General features: G+C 41.3%; 1 protein-coding gene across 2 annotated transcripts in view; it reads left to right on the top strand.

The window, feature by feature from the left end:
* Positions 1-609: 609 nt before the first annotated feature.
* ttc7a (tetratricopeptide repeat domain 7A) overlaps positions 610-27,434 on the top strand; it is a 42,166-nt gene continuing 15,341 nt past the window's right edge. For both annotated transcript variants that reach the window (XM_019882243.1, XM_019882245.1), the window contains exons 1-18: positions 610-717; positions 1,347-1,533; positions 4,977-5,140; positions 5,282-5,450; positions 8,391-8,521; positions 10,209-10,333; positions 10,814-10,892; positions 11,101-11,270; positions 12,471-12,534; positions 12,646-12,783; positions 14,209-14,292; positions 15,243-15,347; positions 17,901-18,018; positions 18,790-18,847; positions 19,068-19,140; positions 19,486-19,646; positions 26,351-26,467; positions 27,228-27,340. In XM_019882243.1, the coding sequence (XP_019737802.1) occupies positions 661-717; positions 1,347-1,533; positions 4,977-5,140; positions 5,282-5,450; positions 8,391-8,521; positions 10,209-10,333; positions 10,814-10,892; positions 11,101-11,270; positions 12,471-12,534; positions 12,646-12,783; positions 14,209-14,292; positions 15,243-15,347; positions 17,901-18,018; positions 18,790-18,847; positions 19,068-19,140; positions 19,486-19,646; positions 26,351-26,467; positions 27,228-27,340 (2,113 nt within the window). In that variant the 5' untranslated portion in view covers positions 610-660. The remainder of the gene's footprint in view (positions 718-1,346; positions 1,534-4,976; positions 5,141-5,281; positions 5,451-8,390; positions 8,522-10,208; positions 10,334-10,813; positions 10,893-11,100; positions 11,271-12,470; positions 12,535-12,645; positions 12,784-14,208; positions 14,293-15,242; positions 15,348-17,900; positions 18,019-18,789; positions 18,848-19,067; positions 19,141-19,485; positions 19,647-26,350; positions 26,468-27,227; positions 27,341-27,434) is intronic.

Below are 27,434 nucleotides of genomic sequence, written 5' to 3'. Positions count from 1 at the left end.
TTTTGGGTGAGCGTAAATTACTCATTGAATGCCGCAGCTCACCTGCGTGAGAAAAATAAGGGAAAAAATACGTAAACAGATTAAACTAATACTTCATTCGATTTAAATGTCAATCAACCAACTCTATTACTTTCTCTTCCCCAATTTGATACTTTTTTTTTTTTTAAAAAAACATTTAAAAATTAAAACCCCGATGTTGGGATGTGCAAAACGTTGATAACAGACTATGATAATTTGCAACGTCTTTTCAACCCATATTCAGTTCGATACATCACAAGGAAGACATTTAATGTTAAACTGATAATTTATCAGATAAACATCATCAGTTGGTCATTTTCAACATCATACTGCAATAAACATTAGTTGGCGAACGATTAAATCAAGTAAATTATGACGTTATTATTTGAAGGTTACATTTTTTTAACAGTCAAATTAACAATAATGTAAATTCTACATTTGAAGTAAGGCGGGATTCGGTTATTAAAAGCAGATTTGTTCAAGTAGAGGTGCCGTACTAGCTGCCAAAGGTAAACGTGAATGACGTTGAGCAAGATGTCCAGTATCTCTGTTCGACAGCAGGGAGCGCTAAAGAGCCTCCGCGACCTAAGAACTGCAAACAGCCACTCTTGCGCTGGGAAAAGGGATTTTCTCTGAAAGCAAATGTCAACTTTCCAGAGAGAAAATGACCCAGCAAAATCCTTACTCAGAAGACTTGAGGTTTTATTTTATTTTACAAAGTAGCTGGCGTTGACTTCTGTAATAGTTCGTATCTGTATACCTGTGTTGTACTAGAACAAACGCAATTTTAGAGTTGGGGGAGTGTCTATCTACTGTGTTATTTTGTGTTCCCTCTTCAGTTGTGATAGTATTCGTTTGATCCTTCCCTGAAAGTGACTGATTGACTTCAGCCAGCCTAGAAATATTGTCGAGTCCGGACAGACGTAGGAACAAGTTGCAACCTAACAATGTGGAAATGATGTGTAGTTTTCAATGAGCGACGACCTTTTTACCGTATTTCATACATGTTCTATATACACTCTGTTTGGACAAACAACTCGTTGCATTGCTGTTTTTGCGGTTTGTTCAGGTCTCCCCGATCCACTTAAGGTATTAACTGGAAATAAAAGCTTAAGAGCAGGTGCCGAATACACCCCTGACTCCTTAAACCACATATATACGTTGAATATACTAAATATCGTTTTGTTAATATCTATAAATTGATACAGTACTCAATCATTACAGCATGTTCCATGCCATTAAAACTGAAACTCCCGCACACACACACCACCACCACCACCCCACACACACCGCACGCTCCAAAGTACATTTTTTATTTCTCCTTAAAGTCTGCAGTGACTCCCATCGTCTCCGGGGAGTACAGTCAACACCGGGACCGAGCTGCTATGGCCTCCCGGATCTCCTTCACCCAGTTGCGGCTGGAAGCGGAGCTGGATCGGTACCGGGCTGAGTGCCAGTGGGACAAGATTCCTCCAATCGTCGAACACATGCAGGCTGCACGTATGCACGAAGATGGTGAGTGCACGTGTTCTCCCCAAGTTTTACTTTACAGCCCGACTTTTTCTGGCCGTGGTCGCAAAATACATTTATTTTTTTCCCTATGCCTGCTGTGGTCGAGTCGATTAAGATACATGTAGTAGTACAGTACTGATGTTTGTGTAACTGTAGTATGTACACGAGTTGAACTTTGTACTGTTGACAGCATACAGTACGGACTCGTAGCTGGCAGGTATTTTTGGAGGGTTCATTACCTCGACAAAATGTGTTTATTTATTGTTATTTTTTTAAATTGACTTTACTGAACATATTGCAATTTTGACAGCGAATTTAACATGAATCACAATAATGCAAATTTAGAGCAAAAAAATTTGCTGGGGCGACATGACACATAAGGAAAAGGAAAGAAATACGTTGGAAAAAAAGATATACTGTACATACAAATGTCATTTCAAACATGCATCATTTTGGGCTTGGTTTGGCAGACACTAACATTTTGTAATTATAATTCAAAGTCCTAATAAAATGCTGCATAAAATGTTTTGTAATTATCAAATGTATATTTATGAGAGCAAACCTGTGAAAGAATTATTATGTACAATTTTTTCTCATTGACGTCTTAATTACTCTTTTTATAAAGAAGCCAAAAACAACGTGCTCATAAGGCAAATGTTTATCACAGGTTAATCTTGCCACATACCTTCATAGTTTTGTGGTGAGGGGGTGGTTGTTAGTTTTAAGAGTTTTTAAATCTGTCTGCAGTTTCCTGTGAAGAGTTTGTCATTCATAACATTGTGATTTTACCAACATGAGTGCCAAGATTGTATGGACAGTAGTTAGGCTTCAAATTACTCATGACCTGGCCGAATTCTGAGTAGCAGTGAATTTTTATTGAGTAAATAAATGTGAATTTTCTGGTTGTAAATGATTTTCATGTGGAAAATTAGACTGATAGAGTTTGCACTTGGAAATCAGGCAAAATGTGCAATGACAGCCTCGTATAATGATGACACATGTGCACTGTATTTTTACTAAATGTTACAAAGTTACACGTCCTCAAAATGTAATTCAGATTCAGATTCAGGAAACTTTATTTATCCCCATGGGGTAATTGGACAGGCACACTCTGCACAAGAAATAAAAAAAAAAAAAACACAATGCAACGTTTTTCTGCCTGTGCATCATCCAAATAAAATCCATGTTCGAGCTAGTTGTCCAGGCAGCCTTAGTTAACGACAGCTGCACCCCCAGGAAACTTTGGGCAGTGGGTGGGGTACACCCCGAACTGGTCGTCAGCCAATCACAGGGCACACATAGACGAGCAACCGTATACACCAGTATTATACAACAATGAATTCTGTCCAATCCACTGAATTCTTAACGATTAAAAATATCATGCCCATCCATACAAGAAATCATCTGTTGGAGAAAAGAAAATTGTTGAACAAATCTGGTGACAATCAAAACAATATAGTTAGGGGAAAATATACTGTATACACTGATACATCATCCATCCATCACACCTCGGGACAACTTAGAGCAGGGATGTCAAACTCATTCTTGTCACCGCTTTATCCTCACAAGGCTCACTGGGTGTGCTGGACCCTATCCCAGCTGTATTCGGGCAGAAGGCGGGGGACACCCTAGACCGGTTGCCAGCCAATCGCAGGGCACACAGAGACGAACAATCATCCGCGCTCACACTCGCACCTATTTTGAGTGTTTTCAATCAGCCTGCCACAGATGTTTTTGGAGAAACCGGAGTACCCGGAGAAACCCCACACAGGCATGGGGAGAACATGTAAACTCCACGCTGGAATTGAACCCGGTACCTCTGCACTGTGAGGTCGATGCACTAACCACTTGTCCACCGGGCCGCCTACCCAACAACCACTTTGTTTTTTTAAATTCAGGAATTCAAATCACTTAATATCTATACAGACGTTGTGCATCTGTGAAAAGACATTCATTTAAATCTCAGTGGGCATCAAGAATTATTGCTACACATTGGTTTACTAATCATGACAGAAACATATAAAAAATGTTAGTCAACAACTTTAGGGCAGCTTTGGCATAAACTTTATTTATCCCCATGGGGTAATTGGACAGGCACACTCTGCACAAGAAATAAAAAAAAAAAAAACACAATGCAACGTTTTTCTGCCTGTGCATCATCCAAATAAAATCCATGTTCGAGCTAGTTGTCCAGGCAGCCTTAGTTAACGACAGCTGCACCCCCAGGAAACTTTGGGCAGTGGGTGGGGTACACCCCGAACTGGTCGTCAGCCAATCACAGGGCACACATAGACGAGCAACCGTATACACCAGTATTATACAACAATGAATTCTGTCCAATCCACTGAATTCTTAACGATTAAAAATATCATGCCCATCCATACAAGAAATCATCTGTTGGAGAAAAGAAAATTGTTGAACAAATCTGGTGACAATCAAAACAATATAGTTAGGGGAAAATATACTGTATACACTGATACATCATCCATCCATCACACCTCGGGACAACTTAGAGCAGGGATGTCAAACTCATTCTTGTCACCGCTTTATCCTCACAAGGCTCACTGGGTGTGCTGGACCCTATCCCAGCTGTATTCGGGCAGAAGGCGGGGGACACCCTAGACCGGTTGCCAGCCAATCGCAGGGCACACAGAGACGAACAATCATCCGCGCTCACACTCGCACCTATTTTGAGTGTTTTCAATCAGCCTGCCACAGATGTTTTTGGAGAAACCGGAGTACCCGGAGAAACCCCACACAGGCATGGGGAGAACATGTAAACTCCACGCTGGAATTGAACCCGGTACCTCTGCACTGTGAGGTCGATGCACTAACCACTTGTCCACCGGGCCGCCTACCCAACAACCACTTTGTTTTTTTAAATTCAGGAATTCAAATCACTTAATATCTATACAGACGTTGTGCATCTGTGAAAAGACATTCATTTAAATCTCAGTGGGCATCAAGAATTATTGCTACACATTGGTTTACTAATCATGACAGAAACATATAAAAAATGTTAGTCAACAACTTTAGGGCAGCTTTGGCATAAAGGTGGTGGTGGTGGCGGTGGTGGTGGTGGTGGTAGGTTCAAGTGTCAATATTTAAGTGTCAAGACATAAACACTGCTGACTGAACTGGCATTGGAACACATACAAAACACTGAACAGGAGTGTGCATCTTGAAAACCGCCCAGTCTAGAGTATGTGTAAACTGTATGCAGTATCCTGATTTAGAGGTTACATTTCAAAGCATCACGGAAGATAGAAGCAGCGGTTTTAAAACCGTTCCAAAACTGTGTCTACTCCAGGACTGTGTCCACTCCTGAGATTGTACAACATTTATTAGACTGTGTGTGATATGAAAGAAAGACATGTGACCCGTTTACCTTGAGCGTGGACCTTCTGGAAACTGTTCACCGTGACTTTTTTATATCCCGCCTTCAGATGATTATGGGACACTGCTGTTGGCAGAAGCACTGCTGGAAGAGTCCCTGCAGGAAAATATGGACCTGCTAAGGAGTTCCACACCTTTGATGGACAAAATGCAACCAAAATTATGCCGGGCCAAAAGCTACCTCAACATCATCCTAAGCCGAGGCCGTCTCAGTGTAAGTCAAAATGGTTTCCTTTCAAGAGCTTTTCATTCCTCTTTGAATATTACATTATTAACGCTTTCCAATTTAAACAATGTGGGGAATAAAATATTTCAGACAAATCTCGTTTTTCCGCCCCCTCTCCTTCTCCTCCAGCCCCGATATCTGAATGAGGCTCTACTGCTGATGGCCAAAGTGCATTATGTGCAGGGTTGCCATCGCGATGCCCAGGGAATGTGTGCAAGGGTGGGGCTGGAAGAGCTAACGCAGGACGATCAACCAACCTACCACCTCCGCCTACTGGCTGAGGCCTTCGTCATTAAAGGTACTCCTTGTATACGCAGCTTCCCAAACGTACACATTTCAAACAGCACTGATATATTTCATAACTTTACCAAGGAGATTATGGGCCACGGTGAAAAAAAGGTTGCCCGCAGTCAGACCCAAATCTGTATGGTTCTTCGTCTGCACTAACAATATTTACATAATCACTTCAAATTACTGATACTGATGATCATCCAAAGTTAATTTGCAAAAATACTGAGTGTTTCATTTCATTCTCATAATGTTACAATTTAAATCTCGAAATCATCAGACTTTTTTTAAATTTCCAATTGTATTTTTGCAATATCACAACTTCAAACTTGAACATACTGTACACAACTTTTTATTGTGAAAATTGGATACTCGTGCTGTTATATTATTTTTTGCAAGGTGGCACTAATATTCATTTGTATATTTTGGGATTTTATCCTGACAAATATCTGTCCAGATCAAAAAGTAGAGCGATTTATTTTAATATGGTGAATGCAATCTGAAGAAAGAGCTTCAAGTCCCCAAAATATAAAAATGGAATATTCTCCATGCCTGTACGTCCTTTCAGCTCTGCATAGTAGACACTGAGTTTTTATTTAAATAACTGCCTGAGTAAGATCAGGTGCAGTGTGGCTATGAATGGTTTTGAATTTAAAAAAAAAAAGGCCCAATACTTTTGTCTTGGGTGGAACTTCCAAACTTCTAAAGTCAAACCGAGCTGTTCAATGCTACCTTTCGACATTTTCATTTTCCTGGTCCTTTTTCCCCCCTCCCTTTTTCCTGTTACGATATTTTTACTTTTGGTTAATAGATGAAAATACAGTAGTGCACATATGGATCGTCTGGACCCAAGCTACATTTATTTTCAAGTTAACATTTCAGATCCTTACATGCTTTGCGGTCACTTACAGATACAATCCGTGGTCATGGTCAAGGGTCAGATCCACAGAGTATGACAACATACGTCATACTGGCTAATCTTGTGATCATCATCATCATGTCATTACACCCAATATTTCCTGATGAGCGGATGTGACTTTCTGCTAATTGTAATATAATGATGCCACAGTCACTGGTTTGCTTTCTTGGACATTCTTGTAAATTATTTTAAGGTGGACTAATATAGATGTTGTCAAAGACTTCATGAGAAAGTCGACCTATTCCTTTGGGGGTCGCCTCCCTTTTTGGAGATCTTGCTTGTCCTGCATACTGTTGTGGGAATTAAGTCTGCTCTGAATAGTTTGGCAATGATGTCTATTTGGAGCACTTTGCTTATTTGATTAGGCCTGGCGTCTTGCCTGAAGAAGATGCTACCCATATCAGGCCTTCAAGCTCACTATAGGGAAGGTTGCTCTGACTAGGGATGAGACGATTTACGGTTTGCCGCTAAACAGTCGGAGCCTAACTATTTCAAAACGAGTCAGTGAGTGAGGAGAAATTAATGATTGGCTAATATCGGGTGTGGGCAAACTTTTCTCTTCAAGGGCCACGTTGGATTTTTCAAATGGTCTGCTGGGCAGGCACTGGAAGAGTTCACCGCAGGCCAAGGTGTTCTATGGGGGTGCAAGGGGCTGCTTTTTACTCTGGCCCGCTGATCTGTTTTAAATCGTTTTTTGATCTGGACTGGCAAAGCTCGTTTCATACACAAAGTGCGTCATATAGTTTCAAAATAATGTTTTGATTTCCAAAAACAACATTTACATACAACTATACAACAGATACACACAACAGGCAAACCGTTTGAAAACTCAGAAGAATTTCATACATCTAATAGGTAAGTAGAAAAATAAAAAGTACTTTGCTAATATTACTAGAACATGCAGCGCAAGAACATGATTTTGGAAAAGATGGGTCTGGTCCATCCCTCCTTCCTCTTTCCACAAAACACATCTGCTTCTAAATTTCTAGAATCCAGAGTCATTTTTCTGGGTGGAATCTGGAATGCAAAGGTCATAAGAAGACTTGATGTTCTGCACATGAGTAACTGTCATCCATGTGTCCCCTGGATACACCTCAAGTTATCACACTGGCAGTCAAACTGGGAGGCTCATTTCTTTGGCAAGAAGACAATTGTGTTTTACGAGTTTTTTTGACATCAATTTTTTTGTTTGCTAGCCTCTGGCACTTTTATTCTGGCCTTGGGGCTGGGCCTTGTTGGTCTGATCCTGTGGTTCATCTTGTTTTTCGAACCAGCTGGTGCTCAAGCTCATCCTCTTCTTTACTGCGGACTCAGAATGTTCACATTCTGAAATGTCTTTCTCGACATCATCATCAAGTCTCGGTCCTCTGAGCAGATGAAGAACCATACATACCATAGAAAATAATCAAAGCTACTGCATTTTAAATTTAAACTCACTTATCTCACTATGTGCAATAATGAGCAATATCTGAACCATTTCATGTGCAATATGTGTCCTGTGTGCAATATAAGCCTCAGTTCCATACTACCACTACTGCAGCTGTTGTTGTGTGTTGTTGTTGAGTTTTGTATTTATTAAACCGTTATTTTATTTTTTTAACGAAATGCACTAAGGAGTGGCACCCAAATTTCGTTGTATGTAATACAATGACAATAACGGCAATTCTGATACTGGCAAAGCTTTATTTGTGTCCTGAAAATAAGGTAGTGTTAAAATCGAGTATGAGAAAGTTACCCAAAATGCACTACTGTTTCCACACTTTTATAAGCACTGGGTCCCGTGGACCTGAAAACCCTGCAATATAAACGGACTCAACCAACCCTAGCCTGGTCGCAAGTCAATCACAGAAATACTGTGACTAGAGCAGTGAGTGGGAAATGATCCCAATCCAGCTACACAAACCGACAGCTCCAGACCTGAAGCCCCATAGTTGCTGAAGCTACAGAAGGAATGATAAACAGTGACAGTGTTTGTGTTTTCCTTTGCTTTGCTTCTTAAATTCCAAACTGTGGTATCTGTATATATTCCAGGTCTGTCTCTAGACCACCAGGCTCTGTCTTCAGTGTCTCGTATCCGTCTGCTCGAGAGGGAGGAGGAGAGTCTTTCCTGTTACCTCAAGGCCTGCGATGCGGCTCTTTCATATCTGCAGGAGCTTGATAAGGTGCGCCCGAGGAGATTTTTGTCCTTTCCGATCCTTTGTGTGTTGGAACTGGTCCAGTCAACGACACAATTTTGTGCACACATGAGTAGCTGGGTTGGGCAAACTTTTGTGCTGAAGCAGCACATTTGAAACAGACAGGTGGATCAGGTTATTTCTAATAAAAATAAAACAGTTAGAAATGTACCCCGAAACATGTAAATGCAAAATTAGTCTATTTAAAAAAAGCATAAAAAGTCGTTCTAATTTTTAAATTAAAAATTTTTATTGTATTATTTCTAATTAATATTCCCAGTGTGTCTTCATTGACCATTTTTAATAAAATAAAGAGGTGTTTCACGTATTTGTATTATTTTTTTTAACTTTACTAATATTTTTTTTATTATTTACAATAAATCAATTAACTACTGTTAATAAATAAAGACAATGAAATATGAATACATACATTTTACTGAAGCAGTTTCAGTAAAGAATGGCTAAATTGCTGTAACAAATATTACAGGATGCTACGTAATGTAAATGCTCGGTAGGCCGTTTCATGGATGGAGCGGGCCTGATGTGACACGTGGGCCATACTTTGTTGACATCATCACTATTTAACTATAGAAATATTAGTGCACAAAGGTATAAGCACGTTCCTGAATAGATTTTTTTTTTCATGTTAACCAAATAAAGACACTTGAGCTGCACTCAAGGAAGGTGGGATGTTGGACTTTTCTGACTTCCAACTCGGCAAACAAAGAATTCTAGAATTCTTTGAACTGGGAAGTCCTAGTTTCGAAGTCGGGTAAAAGAAAGGGACCCGAGTTCACTAACCGATGTGTCGTCACGTGACAATGGCGACCCCACGGAGACACAGACCGTGAATGACAAAACACGATTTACAAGATTACAAATATAAATTGATATTTCTTTCTTTACTATTTCTTTAATTTCGTAATTTTGAAATAACTTCACGTAACACAGCGTGATTTGTACTGACTGTGAGAAAATATGCCGTTATCGCCATACAGGAAGTTTTTTAGTGAGATGAAAGAAATGCTTTGAAGATATTCCTTTATTCATATCAATTAAGGAAACCATATGAAGGTTTGCTGGAACTCCAATGTGGTGTTCTGAACTAGAGCAACAAACAATTTATTGGAATCAGCCATTTTTTTGTTTACATTCGCCTTGAACGCTTTGAGGTTAGAACTGGAACACAAACAAAGAATAGTGTTTTTCTTCTACCGCTGCTACTCTAAGTGACTCAGTAAGACGTTGCAGTATTTTAGTAGAGGATAAAGAATATATGCGTGTGAATATTCTTACATAATCTATTTACATGTATTGACCCACAGTTTAGGTTCAAATATCTGTTGCTTAAAGGGTTCTAAAACTGACTGTCAATGCTCGTGTTAGCATCTCAATTACATTTTCCATTATGTTAGCATTAAACTACAATGCGCCACTGTAGTGTAAATGGGACATGATTAATCAGTTTTGACTGCTGCAAATGAAAGGGGACGTTATTTTGGGAAAGTTAACAAAATGGCACACGTTAATGAAGATATGATTAAGTTTGTTAATCCAGTGCAGCAATATGATGGTATATTCATACATGTGCCAATGGTCGTTGGCATGTGAGTTGTATGGCTCTCCAAAGGTCCAGCACACTGAGATTATGTTTGAAGTCAACATTTATTTTCAGACCATTTCAACGCCCCACCCAAAGACCGCCAAAGTCCATCTGCTTTCTCCACCTGTGGACTTGGACTTGGGCTTCTTCCTACAGGCAGCACTCCAGAGTGCATACCTGTGTTTGCTGCAGAGAGGGTGAGAAACACGCATGCACACAGCACACTGTTGAGAAATTTGGCATTTTAGGAAGTGGCTTTTGTGAAAATCAAGATGCGTTCAAAGGTTTCACCAGTAGGTGTCAGTATTGCTTTTCGACTCAGAAAAGGATTGCTCTGTGTGTGTCACATTCAAACTGTATGGAAATGACAAAAGAAAGTAATGGGCGAGGAGTGTAAAACGTTTTCTTTCATATTGTCTATTAATTTTTCTATTTAATTTTTCTGCATGATTACAGTATGAAAATTCTGAGAACATTAAGATCATTATCCAACAATTGAGATCTTTTGCACCATTCTGAAGTTACTGTCTAGCATAATTAAAAGCTTTCCAATTAACTACGAATGTATGACTAGCCTGTATTGAGAAATGCTATGAATAATTTTTGTGCAGCTCTTCTCATCTGCTCCTCCCAGTTTCAAAAACATTGAAATACACTTTGTGTGTGTGTGTTTTTAGTCATCTAGCGCAAGGTGCCCACCAACTACGTCGTGTGATGAGAGTGGTGGAGTCACGAGGGTCTCAGGGTTTCAGGAAGGTCAGCTGCCTCTCTTACACAATACAAAAGACGTTAAGTATGGATTCTAATGTTGGTCTATTTTATGAACTACTCAAGAGCTTTTAGGTGGCAGCATGTGTCAACATAGTACTGTATTGACACTTGACAACAAACCGTCACCTAGTGACTACTTCAAAATACTAAGTTCAACCACTAACGTAACGTTATACTAACGATATTTTTATAGGCCGCAGCAAGGAAGCTCGCAGAGGTGCTGCTGAGCTCAGTGAGCGAAGACAGTTACTGGCCCCCTCTGGGGCCACCACCCTCGGCCTGGCTCCGTAGAGAGGGAGCAGCCACCTCCAAAGACGCACTCTACCCCACCGTCAAACCACCACAACGTTACACGACTGACAGGTTTCAAGCCTCCATCTTGCTTTTCACTGCCTCCATGTGCTGATTCATTCATTAGCAATCCATCATACTAATGTTCAGGAAACGTTAAAGTTGGATACTGTGTAAATACTACCACTAGCGCTGTTGTTTTAATGACCTCTTTCAGAGAATTTTTTTTTGGAGGTTGTTAAGGTATGATACCTTTGGCAGCATTGTGGCAAAAAAATACTACTCCATTTCCATGAATGTAAGAGTGGTGGAAAAACCAGAGAAGAACCCATTGAATTTGGTGACAGTCTGGGTAAAATTGCAAATAGCAATACAACCACGTGATGCAAGGTTTATGCTGTAGCTGTCCTACATTTGGAGCATTGGTAATTGCCAAAATCATGGTTTTCGTTTCAGTAATGGTTAACACACCAGTCTGAGGAAGCTCTTTCGCTGTAAAGATGTTTAATGCTTCACTTTAATGCGTACATTTTCAAAATTACTGTTTTAAAAAAAAGCACAAAAAGAATGTCTTTTGTTATTGAAGGTTGTGCTTGATAAATTGTTGACCCCTCACGGAAGCCCAGTGAAGTTGCTCAAAGTGGTCTCTCATAAGGTGAATTCCTCATTCAAAATAGTAAAATGTTTAGTGCTCTACATGAAAGCTCCTCTCTACCTAACATGTCTCGTTTTCTCCATTTGGACACACAACTGTCTCGCCAATTAGACTCATCTCTGTTCCCCCTCTGGCTTGCTCGTTGTGCAGACCCTGCAGCCAATAGTTACTGCCACATGAATAATCCTCACACACCTTCAAAAGATCTTGATCCATGTCTGAGATTAGAGATAGAGACGTGACACAATTCATTCTGAGGAGCAGCTATGCTATAGTATTGTTTGCGGCTCCTGTGTTGTCACATGGCGTAGCTCTTTTTCAAGCCCAACGTCTTCTAAAAATATGGTCCCGAATAGAATAGTACAGAAAGTGTTCATTAAACAGATTTACATGTTGAGAATGGAAGTATGAAACACTACGTACGTATGAGATGTATCTGAGAACATGCGTGTAGTTAATGAGACTCCAAAGGTGGGCCGTGTAGGATTACACACTGTGTGAGTCCGAAACTAGACACTCCGGAAACTCAAAAGGCTTGAAGTAAATGATATGTGTGCCTTTGCGTTTATGTCGACAAGAAAGACTTTCAATAATCTTTGTTTCCTTTGTCACTGCAGTTGCTTCTGTCCCCAGGACGTGGTTGAAGAGGCTGTGTTGCTGCTTCTCATAACAGAGTCCATGGTGAGACACACACACACACACACACACACACACACACACACACACACGTGTTTGTAATACATTGAGACCCCTCATTGTCTTCTCTTCACTTCAAATATCATTTTCATCCAGGCCAGTGGTGATGCGGTCATCAGTCGTCTGCCAGATCAGGCCGAAGCTCTCCAAGCCACCCTGAAAAATTCGATTTCTGTCTATGACCTGCTCGCTATTGGCATGGCGAGGAGGAGGCAGTATAACATGTTGTCTGAGGTCTGCAGACACACACACAGACATGTCCACTGTAGTGCAGGTCTGCGGGGAGTCTTGCAGATGAGTGAGAGATGTGTTACGGACAGCCTCGTCTTGAGAAAACCTTTTAATGAATGCCCTTATCAGTCTGATGTTAAAGGGATTGCAGCGTGTAACAGAACTACCCCAGCAATGACAATGTAGGACACCAAACCACTGTAACGTATGCTCTCAGTCCTAGTGGGAATACATGGACCAAGTAGGTAATCCCATCGTACACAGTTTACAGCACGGCACAGCATCACATTGCAAACAATAATACTAAGCTAATAACCGCAGCCTAAATAGTTTTCCGTTCTCTGAATCTCGATGGGTCTCATCTCCACTTCGTGTTCGGCCGTTCGTGGCACAACATTTTCTACATCCCGAGCATCTGACTCGTACATGTATGGTCCAACATACATCTTGCCAACAACCTCCTCTTCCTCCAATGCCTTCAAACACCTGGAAGCAAGCTTCATATTTGTTTATGTGTTTACGCCACTAGCTTGGTTGTTCAATTGTGTAGCAGTTCTTGTGGTGACAATTGTCTTATCAATCCACCTTTCTGACATTCTCCTGAGTGTCAAAAGCAACAGTTCTCCACTTTTCTCTTAATTTGTACTGGAGTTTGGTAGTCGTGGCTTGTTATCTAACTCCTCACTATGATCTGCCATTGCACAGTGGTGAGAAACCAGCCAACGTATTTTGAGAACTATCAATCCATTTTCATTTGTAGTTTCTAATTCAACTTAGTTTCCTCTAAAGGTTCTCGTGGAGCTGTAATTTTATCAGTCTTTATGATGAAAGATGAAAGCTTTTCCTCTTGCTAGCCGTTGTTAGCGCCATAGCAAATCACTGCTTCTTGTAATGTTGGTCCAAATCCTTTTCGTGCACTCCAAATTCTGGGCTCCAAAATAAGTTTTCAATCCTACGCAGTCATTTAGAACGGCTCTTATTCTAATGTTATTGCAGTTTGCTGTGACTCATGGTTTTCACGCGTCTACTAGAATTGATCCTGCACGTTGGTAGTAATCCACTTGAGTCTGCCCATGCTTTGAAAAGACTACGTTAATCACTCACAGAAAAATAGACTTATAGTAAGACATTTTGTGTCTACACAGCTCAAGACTAACCCTGACTGAACAAAGCCTTTTTTCCTATAGTGAGCAAGGTGAAAAATGTAAGAAAGCACCTAAGTATTTTATAGAGTCTAAATTAATAAAAGACAAAGTAAATAAGATAAAAATGAGTTCATGTGTTTATAATGTCCATGACACAAACTGCATTCTATATTAATTTCTATATGGCTGCTAAAAAAAACTTCTAATATACATTTTATATATTGTGTATATGTTAGCTTTTTGACAATTCAACTCTTGTCAATCGTCTGCATTTACCTTGCAGTGTCTGGAACGAGCAATGAAGTTTTCTTTCAACGAGTTCCACCTTTGGCACCAGCTGGGCCTGTCGCTCATGGCGTCCGGGAAGGTGAGTTTGTTTCACCTTTAAATGCCACACTCACCCATTTTGCTACAGACATCCGTCCCTCCAAATAAGCAACAAATGGTGGTCACAGATCAAAGGTTTATTCTGCTTGTACTGTCAGGGGGTTAAACCATAATAATACGAACACAAGATCATGTTTGAATATACAGTGCAAAGATTTACTGGCTTGCCCTGCACCCTTCATTTGTATATCAAACAATCCTAGAATATTAATTTGGGTCTGTTAACAGGGCAGTATGTAATTCAAATATTATTTCAAGAAGTAATAAAGGTATTCATCTGAGTAAGATAGCAAAGGACTTGTCTGCGGGTTCTGTGTTTCGATCAAAGTCCCGCTGTGTATAGACATGTTTGTGTGTGAAAAATCGATCTGGTTCCCAGTATGAAGTGACACTGCGGATCAATGGAGAGTTCTACAAATAGGCTGCTCCCAAGAAGGAGAAAGGGCCGCCTCAGTCTTGTAAGTTGCACGTCTATTTAGAGCTCAGCGGCAGTGTGCATCTGCGTCTATGCATGCGTGCACCAGGCCAGGGTCAGCTCGCCCATGAGGTGAGATATTGTAGGCAGATGCTGCGGATACCGTGGACTGTTGGGGTTGCCAAAAATTCAACTTCAATAGACAGTGATCCTTCGCCCCTTTGCACTTCAAGTTTTGCGGCTTCAGGGTTTCACTTTTTTTTTCAGTATCAATAAAATTTAAGAAAATGCAGCCAAATCGGCACCCATATTGCGGAAAGATGCATTGTTTCATATTTATGCTGCAAGAGAGATGGTTTGCCTCAACAGGAAAAGCGGTGTTGAAAATGGGTTGATGGACTTATATGGGTTTGATTCACTCATGTGGTACGTGTCTTCTGCATCTCCTTGACTGGTGACTGCTGAATAAATACAAATTACAATTTCTCTCTTATATTTATGCGTGTATATTACAGGCAGTTGGTGCTGTGTCTGTGTTCAAAGAATGTGCCAGGATGAGACCGGAGGACCCGTTGCTGCCCCTGTTGGCCGCTAAAGTCTGCATTGGTCAGCTGCACTGGGTAAAAACAACATGCAAAACCGACTCATATCAAACTATGTTATAATTCACACAAATGTTTGTGCTATGGATAGCGGGCTTGAGGCATGATTCACTCTTGTCTTGTCTTGTCTTTGGTTTTATTGGAACTTTTAAAAGTTAATTCCCCATCACTCTTCAGTCACTGTTTATACCGACACATTGGCTACTCCTTAACAAGTCGCTTAAAAAAATAGATGACATTCATTTTATATTAATCAATGCTTAGCGGCAGTAATTTGGTCTCAAGAGATTTGTCTTTGGACCAATTGAAGGACACATACACCACATGGGAGGCCCTGACCCTTGATTGGTGTGAAGCAGGTAAACAAAATCAACTTAAAGAACGATATTAAGCAAAAACATGAGGACTCCAAGTGGAATAAGCCGCATAGGGCAGCAGCATAGTGGTTTGGCACTGTTCTGGATTTTTTAGTGGACTTTGCCTGTTCTTCTGGTAGGCTACTTAAGGGACTACTCAGGCTTCCTCCCACAATTTAAAAATATACATGTAAGGTTTATTATACATGATGGAGGTGGGATGTACATTGTATGCCTATGCATGTGAAATCATCGCACACCAGCGCTTGTGTTGCAAATGTTACACAATTGGCATATCGGTGACTCACACAGATGCGCATGGCCAGAATCTCGTGCAGCTTGCGTAGTCCTGCTGTTCATGACCTATAGGCGTGAGTGAGAGAGTCAATCGTGGCATGTTGGCAGGGGAAAGAGAGACCTATAAGGGTGAGGCAGAAAGAGAGAGAGAGAGAGAGAGAGAGAGAGAGAGAAAAGGCCAGATTAGAAAAGAGTTCATAGGGGTGAGTGTGGAGAGCACATCTGTCGGTGACTAGAGCTCATGCTAGGCAGGAGACAGTAAGGAGCTTAAGGTCTTAATCACAATGGGCCTCTGTGGCCATAGCGCAGTGGGGCATTACATAAATGGGCCGCCATTATCGGCCATCAGATGAGCTGGACAAACAAATGTGCAACTTTTTCTTTCGTGGATCATAGCACTTAAAATCTGACACACCCGTGCCCATCCTGTGCCATCACTACAGCAAAACTGCATTTTCAAATTCCTGAAAAGCAGTTTTATATTGGTTTTTATTTGTCAACCTCAAGATTGCTCAATTGATCCCTGTCCAGAATGTTTATGACGCTGATATCTGTGTGTTCCACATGTGCTCCCACTATCAAGTGTGGTAAGAGAAGTGAAGCATTTAATAGTAGAGTAGAGTTGAATATTACACAATAAAAGGCGACTGGGAGGAAGCAGAAACACTTTGGTGAAGATCTGGATCAAGGTGATCAAGGAATTTAGTTTGACCGTTTTACTCACTATGACATCAATGGAAGGCACCGCCTGTCTGTCATCCACCAACACTTCCAAACAAAACACACTATTGGGTAGAAACATAAGTATTTGATGCAGTACATATAGATATGATCATTAAAGAACGGCTAAAACATCATTAAGGTGGAAAAGAAACAATAGCTGCGTGTAGGCTCTCAACTCCTAAATACAAGAGTTATACAAAGAGAGCAGAGCAAGGATGAAAGAGGGCAGATAACGGGTGTCCAAACACTGGATTAGGGGGTGCAGCACTCAACCACCAGCAGCTCTTCCTCACACACACACACACACACACACACACACACACACACACACACACACACACACACACACACACACACACACACACACACTATTCTTCAACACAAAGTTCAAAAGCCAGCATCTGTGATGGTATGAGGCTGTGTTAGTGCCAATGGCATGGGTCACTTGCACATCCGTGAAAGCGCCATGAAATGCTGAAAGGTACATACAGGTTTTGCAGCATCATATGCTGCCATCCAAACATTTCTTTTTCATGGACGCCCCTCTTTATTTCAGCAAGACAATGCCAAAACACATTTTGCCTGTGTTAGAACAGTGGGACTTTGGAGTAAAAGAGTGCAGGTAGTAGACTGGCCTGCCTGCAGTCCTGACCTGCCTCCCATGGCAAATGTCTGGTGCATTATGAAGCGTAAAGTACAACAACGAAGACCCCGAACTGTTGAACAGCTGAAGCGAAAGAATTCCACCTATAACGCTTCTACAATTAATGTCCTAAGTTCCCCAATGGTTATTGACTGCTTTTAAAAGAAAAGGTGACTGAACAATGGTAAACATGACACAGCTTTTTTGGAAAGTTTTGCAGCCATAAAATTCTAACTTGATACGTTTTTGCGAGAAACATCAGAGTTTATCCGTTTGAACATCAAATATGTTGTCTTTATAGTGTATTCAATTAGGTATAGGTTGAACGTGATTTGCAAATCATTGTATTCTGTTTTATTTACTGTATATTTAACACAAGGTCCCAACTTCATTGGAATCTGGTTTGTAGTTATTTATAATTGTGTTATTATTTCAATGGTTGTCTTTTGTGTTTAATGTACAGCACGTTAGAGCTGCAGTTGTTCTTAATGCGCTCTTGAAATAAAGTCGAGTTAAATTATGACACTTTGTGCCTTTTTCCGTGTGTTTCAGTTCTCCGAAGCGGAGGCTCTGTCCCAAAGCGTGGTCTCAATGGGAGAGGGAGCCGGGGAATCTCTTCCTAGGGCCTACCTGGCTTTGGGGCTCTCCTACAGTCTGCAGGCTTCTGATGGTGATACAGAAATTGGCTTTATTCTGAAATGTTGTTGGGGGAAAAAAAAATTGAGGATGAATTCTGAGCACCAATGAATATCCTTGAGCAAGGCACTGGATCGTGACTAAAAGGCTGATGATCACGGTTGAACATGTGTAATTCAGCGGTGCTGAATTACACATTCAGCACCGCTGAGTGTTGCCTCCATGAACCAAATCGCGATCGTAAACCATCCCCGTCTTTATGCAGGCTTAAATTTGTTTTGCGCTTGATTTCACGCTGGCCTATCCCCTTGCTCCGCCCCTCGTCGTTACGGTAACCCAATCTGTACTCTCACCACGCAGTAGAGTGTGGGCTGAGCAGTTGCTCATTTGCCTGAGACGCGCCATTTTCAAAACCGTCTGCTTTCAATTGAGCTGTAAAAAATTGGTGAAACGTGTTCTGTATATTTTTTTTAATCCTTGGGGTATTTTGACCAAAGCGTGCCACAGACACAGACCATGTGAGAAGTGCTAGAATTTGTACAAAAATCATATTCGATTTTATTTCCGATCTCGAGACTTGGCGCATGCAATGAAGTTAGTCTTACTGCTTCGTTTCATCTTCAAACACGAATTTTTGAGGCTAATGTCTCAAAAGAGCAGACAAAGCTAAAGAAAAGGCAAAACACCAATGTTGAGTGAATCCTTTAAGCCTTAATATTTTTTGGTAGGTCAATGAAGTACTTTGTCGTCTTGCGTGATATGGAGATGATCCTGTTTCAAGTTGCTGATTCTGTCCTTTTTGTAGCCTCGTTGAAAGAAGATCGCGACGAATACAACAAAAAAGCTCTACGAATTCTGAGGAAGTAAGTTCTACTTTATCCAGTTAGATGTTTGTTAAATGTATGATTTTGAGGCATGAAGTTTGACACATACTGATTGTTAAGTATGTTCAATAATTCTGATCTAATATCTCAGGCAATATATTATGGGCGGTACATGCATTGAACTCAACTGTGCAGTTTTTATTTGAATCATTTTTGGCACTGTTTGACCTGGCATGACTCAATCTGTCTCTCTTCACAGGGCTCATTCATTAGACCCACAGGACGCTCACATTGCCATGTGCTTGGCTCTGCAATTGGCTCTTGTACGGCAGGTGAAAGCAAACAAATACAGTAACACATTACACGTTGTCTCTCTTTCCATTGTCAAATAATCTAAAGCGTTCTTAAATGATATGATTGTATATTAGCCCTACCGTAGCAATTTTAGGCATCCCTCAGTTGGGGGTACTAAATATTGTGCAACCTAAAGGGTGGAGTTAGACACCGCCAAATACCAAGAAATAAACAGCCCAAAATGATGGAGGTCCTCCAGTGTTGTCCTGTTTACTTTGTGATGTTCCTCTTCTTCATCCACATATGCAACATTCCAAACTGTACTCTTTGGAACTGTGGAAATGTGGCTGAAGTTACCTAAAATGATGGCTATGCTTGGGCAGGTATCCGCAGCCATGGAACCATTGCAGGAGGCTTTATCTCTCCAAGGAGATGACTTGCACTCCCTCCATTTGCTGAGCCTTCTCCTCAGTGCTCAGAAACACCACCGCCATGCCCTGGACACCTTGGGACTGGCCCTCAGCCAACACCCTGACAACTTCAAGTAAATCCACAACACCATCCCACTCACGCACGCAAGAGGAAAAACACTGATGCATGCATTGGTCAAGTGGGAATGAAGCACTCAAAGTAAAAATACACAATCCCTTTTTCGACTGCGCGGTTTCTTAATCTTTGAGGGAGCCAAAGAGTGAGCGAGAAAGAGAGCGAGAGATCCTGAAAAGCCACACAGCACCAACACTTGTCATCTTGCAGGGATAGGGTGTCTCAGCTCCACTGCGTTGGAGGCCAGGCGCACGCTTGCACGAGCGCGCACACACACACACACACACACACACACACACACACACACACACACACACACGCACGCACACGCTCGCAATGCCTTATTTAGAAGTGCCAGAGTGAAGGCCTGCATTGCGGTACCTATTTCCCCTCATACAGCCCTTTGCCTTTTAACACTGTAGCTTTGACCCAAGCCTGCAGGCACACTCCCAACATGGTCATCATGTCTCACTGTTGTTCTGTTTTATTTTTCTCCAATTAATGTAATTCATTCTATCAAATGATAATAAATGAAATATCAGTAAATCAATAAAACATATTGAATAATCTTATAACACATAATAACAAGTAGAGGAAACCAGATGATATTTGAAGGAAAATGTAACAGTCCAGGTCAGTGGCTTCACACAAATTACATTATGAAAGAATGTTGCATCATCTCTCGCATGTGTTTACTCAGTGTTTTTGGACGCCTGTAAATGCATTTCTCAATGCAGCCGTTTGGGGTCAGTGTTGACCACCATAGTCCCAGTATCACTAGATGGTCTACATCACTACATCAGAAAGGACGGGGAAGTGAGTGACAATGCATGAGCACAACAGAATAAATGCAACAAAACGGGGACGGAAATAAGGCCGTTTAAAGAAGAAAAAAAACAGAAGAAGAAAGGACTGGTTCTCTGATGAAGGTTCATTGCTTTCCTCTTCTTGGGAAAAGAAAGTCTTTGTACTCTCCTCTCCGTCTAGAGGACATAGTCACACACATGCACGAGCGCACATACTGTACCTTAGTCGAGACACTTGACTACTTTGACCCATTTAAGTGCTCTTTTCCAGGCCCAGCCAATCACCTTCGCTCTTTGAATCCCTGATTCAAGCCCTCACCACCACGGTGACTACAGAGTCGTATGAGTCGAGCATGTAGCATCAGTTGTCATTCCAAAGCTTTTTCGTATGGGCTTGTACGTAGAAATTACGCCAGAAAACAAAATCGCGCGAGCGATAACTTCTAAGATGAAAACAAAACTCATACAACAGCTCTTTGTTATGTTTAGATGTGTCAGTGAGAGTTCCTATCTATTTATCTATCTATCGATCTATCTATCTATCTATCTATCTATCTATCTATCTATCTATCTATCTATCTATCTACCTCCTGAAATAAATACTGATAATATGATTGAGTAACATGATCATGGTAATGTATGGTTAGCAAGTCTGCTTTACAGTGGAGAGGTTTCTGGTTTAAAAACCTTAGCTCAGGCCCGTTGCATGTTGTCTCTGTGCTTGTGGGGATTTTCTCCAAATTCCAACAACATGCATTGTAGGTTAATTGAAGATTAGAAAGTGTCTATTGATGTGAGTGCGGTTTGTCTATGTGCCCCGCAACTAACTGGCGACCGTCTCACCCACGACTTTCGTGCGGATCCGCGTTATGCCAATTGGATGGATGGGCGTCTGAAACCAGTTGTAGTTGTTATTTGGCACAATTTGTTGAAATGCACTAGATTGTCCACAGAGAGGATATTCATGAACGTTTTAAAGTCACAGAAACTCACATGATGTGGCAAAGAAGAACTCGATAACATAGGTAAAAAGGCATTCGGCAGCTTGTATTTTAATCAGTTAGAAGTTCTAATTGTGCTCGCCCTCAATGGAGGTGTATTCTCTGTAACAAGCACTTTTGAATATCATTTGTGCTGAGTGAGTGTCGCATATCCAAGGCGGAACGTTGGCGAGGTATTGGCGCGACACATGTCTGCGTACTGCGCTGGTGTGAGGAAATGGATAGTGTGCGTGGATGCGAGAAGGGGTGAAGTGCTTGCGTCCAGGATCTTAGTCTTGCTCATGGATGATGATGTGTGTTACTATATTTTGGAGTGTGCATGCATGTATGTGATCCCTGTTAGCGATTGCCTCTGTGCACCACAGCAAACTTGTTGTAGCGTAGCAAATTTCTTCTTCCTCCATTTCTCTCACATCCTCTTCCACCAGCCTCTCACTTACTCTCCAGCCTTACTTCCTTGGCCTTTATTCATTGATGTCCTTTACACAGTGCCTATTGAAATATTGATTTTCTCCTTGTTTAATTGTAATCACACTAGGATACGGATATGCTCTCACTGGTAGATATGCTTTTGCATTAGACTGAGAGACATCAGTGTTTGAAGGCTATGGGTGTGTCAGAGTGGCCAAAACAGAATAAATAACCCGAGCCTTTGATTGATATAGATAGATGTGTGTTTACTACTGGCAAGCACTACATGCAAGCTTGCCCAAATGTCAAAGGAAGTGCTGTATCTGCACAGGCTTTCATCATGTAAACTCTACGTCTTTTGTACATGCGCACCTGCTCACAAAGCAGAGAAAACAAAGTGATCTGTGGGGGTGCAGAATGAGTAATACTGTAGCTGGACCATTTTTTTTTTTCAACCGAACATTGCTAGCTAGCTATTTTTAAATGCAGTTGATGCCGGCACTCGTTGCCCAAAGCCAGCCACCAACTAAGCATTAACGCAGAGCAACTCCGCTCACTGCCATCCACTCTTCAACACAACGCTCCGTGCACACTACAGTAGGTGCATTCCCGGGAGGCTGAAAATGACAACAATTGTAATTGGGTGCGCATCGTCTCATCTTGAAATCCACCTTTACTTACTTACTGCAGCTCTAAATGAAAACGCTGGCTTTGAAGGAGCGCTGAAGTTGTCCTTGGATGACTATGAACAATTAGCATTGACATGAAAATAACTGAGGCCTTTTCTGAGGAAACTGAATTAGCTCGCCTTACGTTCATTGAAATGTATAGCATTCGTGTGATTTTATTGAACGTAGGAATACCATATATACTGGTATTTCTTTTCCGCAGGCACACACAGAATGATATTCTGTCTATATACTTTTCTTCTACTTATCAACCACCGTTATGTTCAGATCTTCAAACATTTTCCCCAGAAAAATAAATCCTCACTTTCAGGGTCAAACTGTCACTATCACAGCATTCTTACCGATAATAACAATAAGTCCCTTCAGTCTCTTCTTCAACAGACGGAAACACTGTTTTGGTTGAAGTCTGAACATTGACTTCATCAGTATAAAAAAAAAAAAAAAAACTACTTCTTGCACCTGATGAACTCCTTCAATGTTTTGGCAGTGATTTGGCTCATTGGCTTGCTGCGATTTGAATGATCTTCCAATTAGTTTGGTTTAACCCTTGCGGGGACAGCGGTGACTACAGTGAACAGTTTATCATGTTATCAGGTTACAGGGTGCATGAAAGGGTTAAATAGGCAGACAAAATGTTTCTGTTGATTTTTTTTTGCTGTTGCCATCATCTGACGACAGATTGGTAAATCCCCCCCCGAGAAGAAGCCATCGAATCTCAAACTATCACATTACATCAGGGGTGTCAAACTCATTTTTGTCGCGGGCCACTTTGGAGTTACGTTTTCCCTCGGCGGGCCATTACGACAGTGAAACCGAATAAATCATCTCTTCGCATTACTTGTACATAACCAATTGATGGATGGCTAGTTTTGCAATCACTCTAGTCAATTATTTGTTTGTTAAATTGAGTTTAAAGTTGATTTTTTTTTTTCCAGACAATGGTCTTTTTGGTGAAGTTTCTCTTCAACTCTTACCTGGTTTACAGTTTCGGCTGTCACTTCAGCCTTCATTGGAGCTGTCACTACTTCCTTGTGACGTGTCTTAAAAACAGCTATTGGTTTGTTGTTTGTTGTAAACAGGGAAACAAAATTATTGCAAAATCTGAATGTCATTTATTACACATGACAATTTCACATTTCAGTACAGATTTTAGCAAGGATCATGCAAGTTGACACTCATGATTTTCTTTCGCGGGCCACATAACATGTGGCGGGCCGGATCTGGTCCCCGGGCCTTGACTTTGACACATGTATATTCCATGGACAATTTATTGTTTGAATAATCCTCGTAATAAGGACACGCCTGGGCAACAAAAATAAAGTCAGGGCCATTTTCCATTTCCATTTCCATTTAGTTCAAACAAAAGGTGCCATCTTCTTATTTGGGTATCGGAGGCAGATAGAAACACCTGGAAACAAAAGCTAAAATGTTGATCTCTTATCGTCATCTTTTCATTCGACACCAAAACGTTTTCACTCAAAAATAAAGACATTGGCATTACTGTCTGGGTAATTTTGTTAGGAATTGAATGCCTGTATGCATTTATAGGCCATATTGTGTGTGTGTGTGTGTGTGTGTGTGTGTGTGTGTGTGTGTGTGTGTGCGCGCGCGCGCGCACGCGCGTGTGTGTGTACGTGCGCATATCCCTTAACCCTTTCAGGGACATCGGTCACTACAATGAGCAGCTTATCATGTTATCAGGTTATAGGTTATCATTATTGGTGCATGAAAGGGTTAAAGGACTTCTTCACGTCCCTATTTTGAATGCCATTTTCAATGTGCTAATTCATCTCAAACATCCTTAAGGTGGTTTAACATTACAATCAACACCTTCCATTTAGTCCAGAGAGAGAGAGAGTCTGTTCACATGATACACACCAAACAGACTACGTCACATTTCAACACTAGGGTGGGTTTACACCATCAAAATGCCTCGGAACGTTTTGCCACAGTGGTAATAGGGAGCCTAGAGACACACACACAGCAGGTGTACCCTTCACACAAGCAGCCCCATCCTCCCACACACTCAAGCTTACAACTCTTCCATTTCCCCCTCTCACCCTCAACACTCTCTCTCTCTCTCTCACACACACACACACACACACACACACACACACACACACACACACACACACACACACACACACACACACACGCAAACCCGCACACACACTCCCTTGCCCCGGGAGGCTACTGACCCATGTACCGGTAATAAGGCGCATTTCACAGAGAGTTTTCTCCCCTGACAAAAGCTCTTCTCACTCTGCTATTGATCCTCACCCTCCCTTCATACTCCTCATCCACTCGGTTTCCTCATCTGCTATCCACCCCCCCCCACCCCCACCCCCGTCCCACTGACTGAGCATAAAATGATTGGAGGATCATTCAACGAGGATGCAGCAGACAGCAAGATCACCTTAATCTTGTTGACTCTTGTGCTTACTGTCTGTCCTCGCTCCTTAGTGATGTCCATGACAGACTGCTTTCACTGAGGACCCCCCCACCCCGACCCCCCGGCACTTAACGTATGCACGCTCTCTCTCTCTCTCTCTCACTCACACTCACACACATTGACCATGCATGTGTACCTTATATCTGACATTCCCACATCACTTAACCCGTTGTTTTCAACTAAAAGGGCCGAGTCGAAATGCTATGACCTCTCCTCGTCATTCTTTCAACATACCTCACTCACACACACACACACACACACACACACACACGCACGCACGCACGCACGCACGCACGCACGCACGCACGCACGCACGCACGCACGCACGCACGCACGCACGCACGCACGCACGCACGCACGCACGCACGCACACACACACACACACACACACTTTGGATGCTTTACAAGATTTTTAAAGCTATGTTACAGTTATTTTGCAGTAGCGTCCAATGTAACCAATACATCAAAATTATCAATTCAAATTTGTACTACAACACAATATACCGGTAATTACCGTTCAGATCCCTGCATAGCACACATGCAGCGGACAGATGATCAGACATGACTATGTCCAAATCTTCGTCCATCGCTTGAAAATGGTGACTCATACTCCATCCTGAAGAAACTCAGTGTGGGAGAGGTATTATGTAAACCAGCTACGTTGTTACACCACATTCCAGTTAAAAAGTCAATTTTCTATAATCTCCGATGTAAAGGAGCATTTACATGAAGATTGATAGCGTGGTTAAGAAGAATCTCGAGTTATTTGCTGCCGCAGTACAGTACTTGAATCATCTTTATTTCTTTACAAATGTTCTTTGGAGCAGGCGGTCTTTGCTTTTGGACTATTTATGTTGAAAATATCTTTCGATACCTCGACTATGGAACAATTGCTGTCTAACTTGAAGCCTTATTTTGTTCACTTCAATGCTGGCAGAGAAACAGGGATGAAAATATTCAAATTAATATTATTAATATTCTCCCATCCCAGCAAATAAAATAATTAAAAAAAATACTATTAATTAGTTGAATAAAATTAATATATCAATATTCCCATAGACATTATGCTCATCTAGCGGTTAGCATGTCTGCCTCAAAGTTCTGAGGTTCAGTGATTGAATTTTGACTCTGGCCTCACGGTGTGTGTGGCATTTGCATGTTCAAAAAACACATGCATGGTAAACTGCACATAGAAGTGAATGTGAATTATTTGTTGTCCAAATGTGTTCTCTGATTGGCTGGTGACTGGATAATATTCCCTAAAATCGATCTGAAGTCTTGTTTGTTAAATGTGATTGTTGTGTTTTGTGTTGGTTTGTTTTTGTTTTGTTTTTTTGCTCTAGTTTGCTGTTCACAAAGGCTAAGCTTGAAGAAGTCCTGTATGGTCCATCTGTGGCCTTAAAAACCTGCCAAGAAATGCTACAAATCTGGCAAAGGCGCTATGATGTCAGCCGCTCAAAGTGAGTAAACCTATAATAAACTATACAGTCAAACCTCGGTTTTCGTCCATAATCCGTTCCAGAAGGCTGTTCGAAAACCGAAATTGTTCGAAAACCGAAACCATGCTCTTTTTAAAATAAAAATGTTTACTGAACACGTCTGCTCACAATGGAAAGCAACACGAGGAAGCGTCACTTCCTCGTCTCCCCGAGGAAGCGTCACTTCCTCGTGTAAGGAAGGCGAGAGGAGTCAAGTGGTGCATTCAAGTGCGCTCAGTTTGTTCGAGAACCGAAATTTATTCGTCATTCGAGGCATAAAAAACTCTAAATTTTTGGTCGAAAACCGAATTGGTCGAGAACTGAGATGTTCGAAAACCGAGGTTTGACTGTATCTACATTTACAATAGCGTCGACATATAGTGGAATCCCATATTTTATAATGTCCACATATGCATTTGTATGATGCTCCTATGGTAGATAAAAACCTTCAAAGGGAAACTACTAGTTTACCAGCTTTCCGTAAAATTTTTGTTCAGCTTCTTTGGGGAACTTTTGAAATATTTCAGCAATTTGTGGGAATTAATTGATCGGAGTGGGAGTAAATTCCCAACATAATTTTTATAGACACTGCGAAGACAATCGAAGTACGGATGGCTCATCATAATGTAATTTACAAAAGTGTGTGTGTGTGTGTGTGTGTGTGTGTGTGTGTGTGTGTGTGTGTGTGCGTGTGTGTGTGTGTGTGTGTGTGTGTGTGTGTGTGTGTGTGTGTATTTTCCAGTGAAGCAGATGACAGTAGCAGCATAAGAGTGGTTGAGAGGCTGGACGCCGGCCCTCGAGTCAGTAAAACATCCATCCACCTCACTCTGCCTGATTTCCAAGATACCTCCACTGGTCTGCCTTTTGACTTTTTAAATGATGGTTTAGCCTTGTGTTTGTCGAAACTAATACTGTACTGCGCAACTTTTGAAGTTTTGAGTACACTCAC

This window comes from Hippocampus comes, unplaced genomic scaffold, assembly GCF_001891065.2.
Source record: "Hippocampus comes isolate QL1 unplaced genomic scaffold, H_comes_QL1_v1.1 scaffold36, whole genome shotgun sequence".
NCBI lineage: Eukaryota > Metazoa > Chordata > Actinopteri > Syngnathiformes > Syngnathidae > Hippocampus > Hippocampus comes.
Note: the sequence above shows the minus strand (reverse complement) of the source record. Positions and strands in the feature narration are given on the sequence as shown.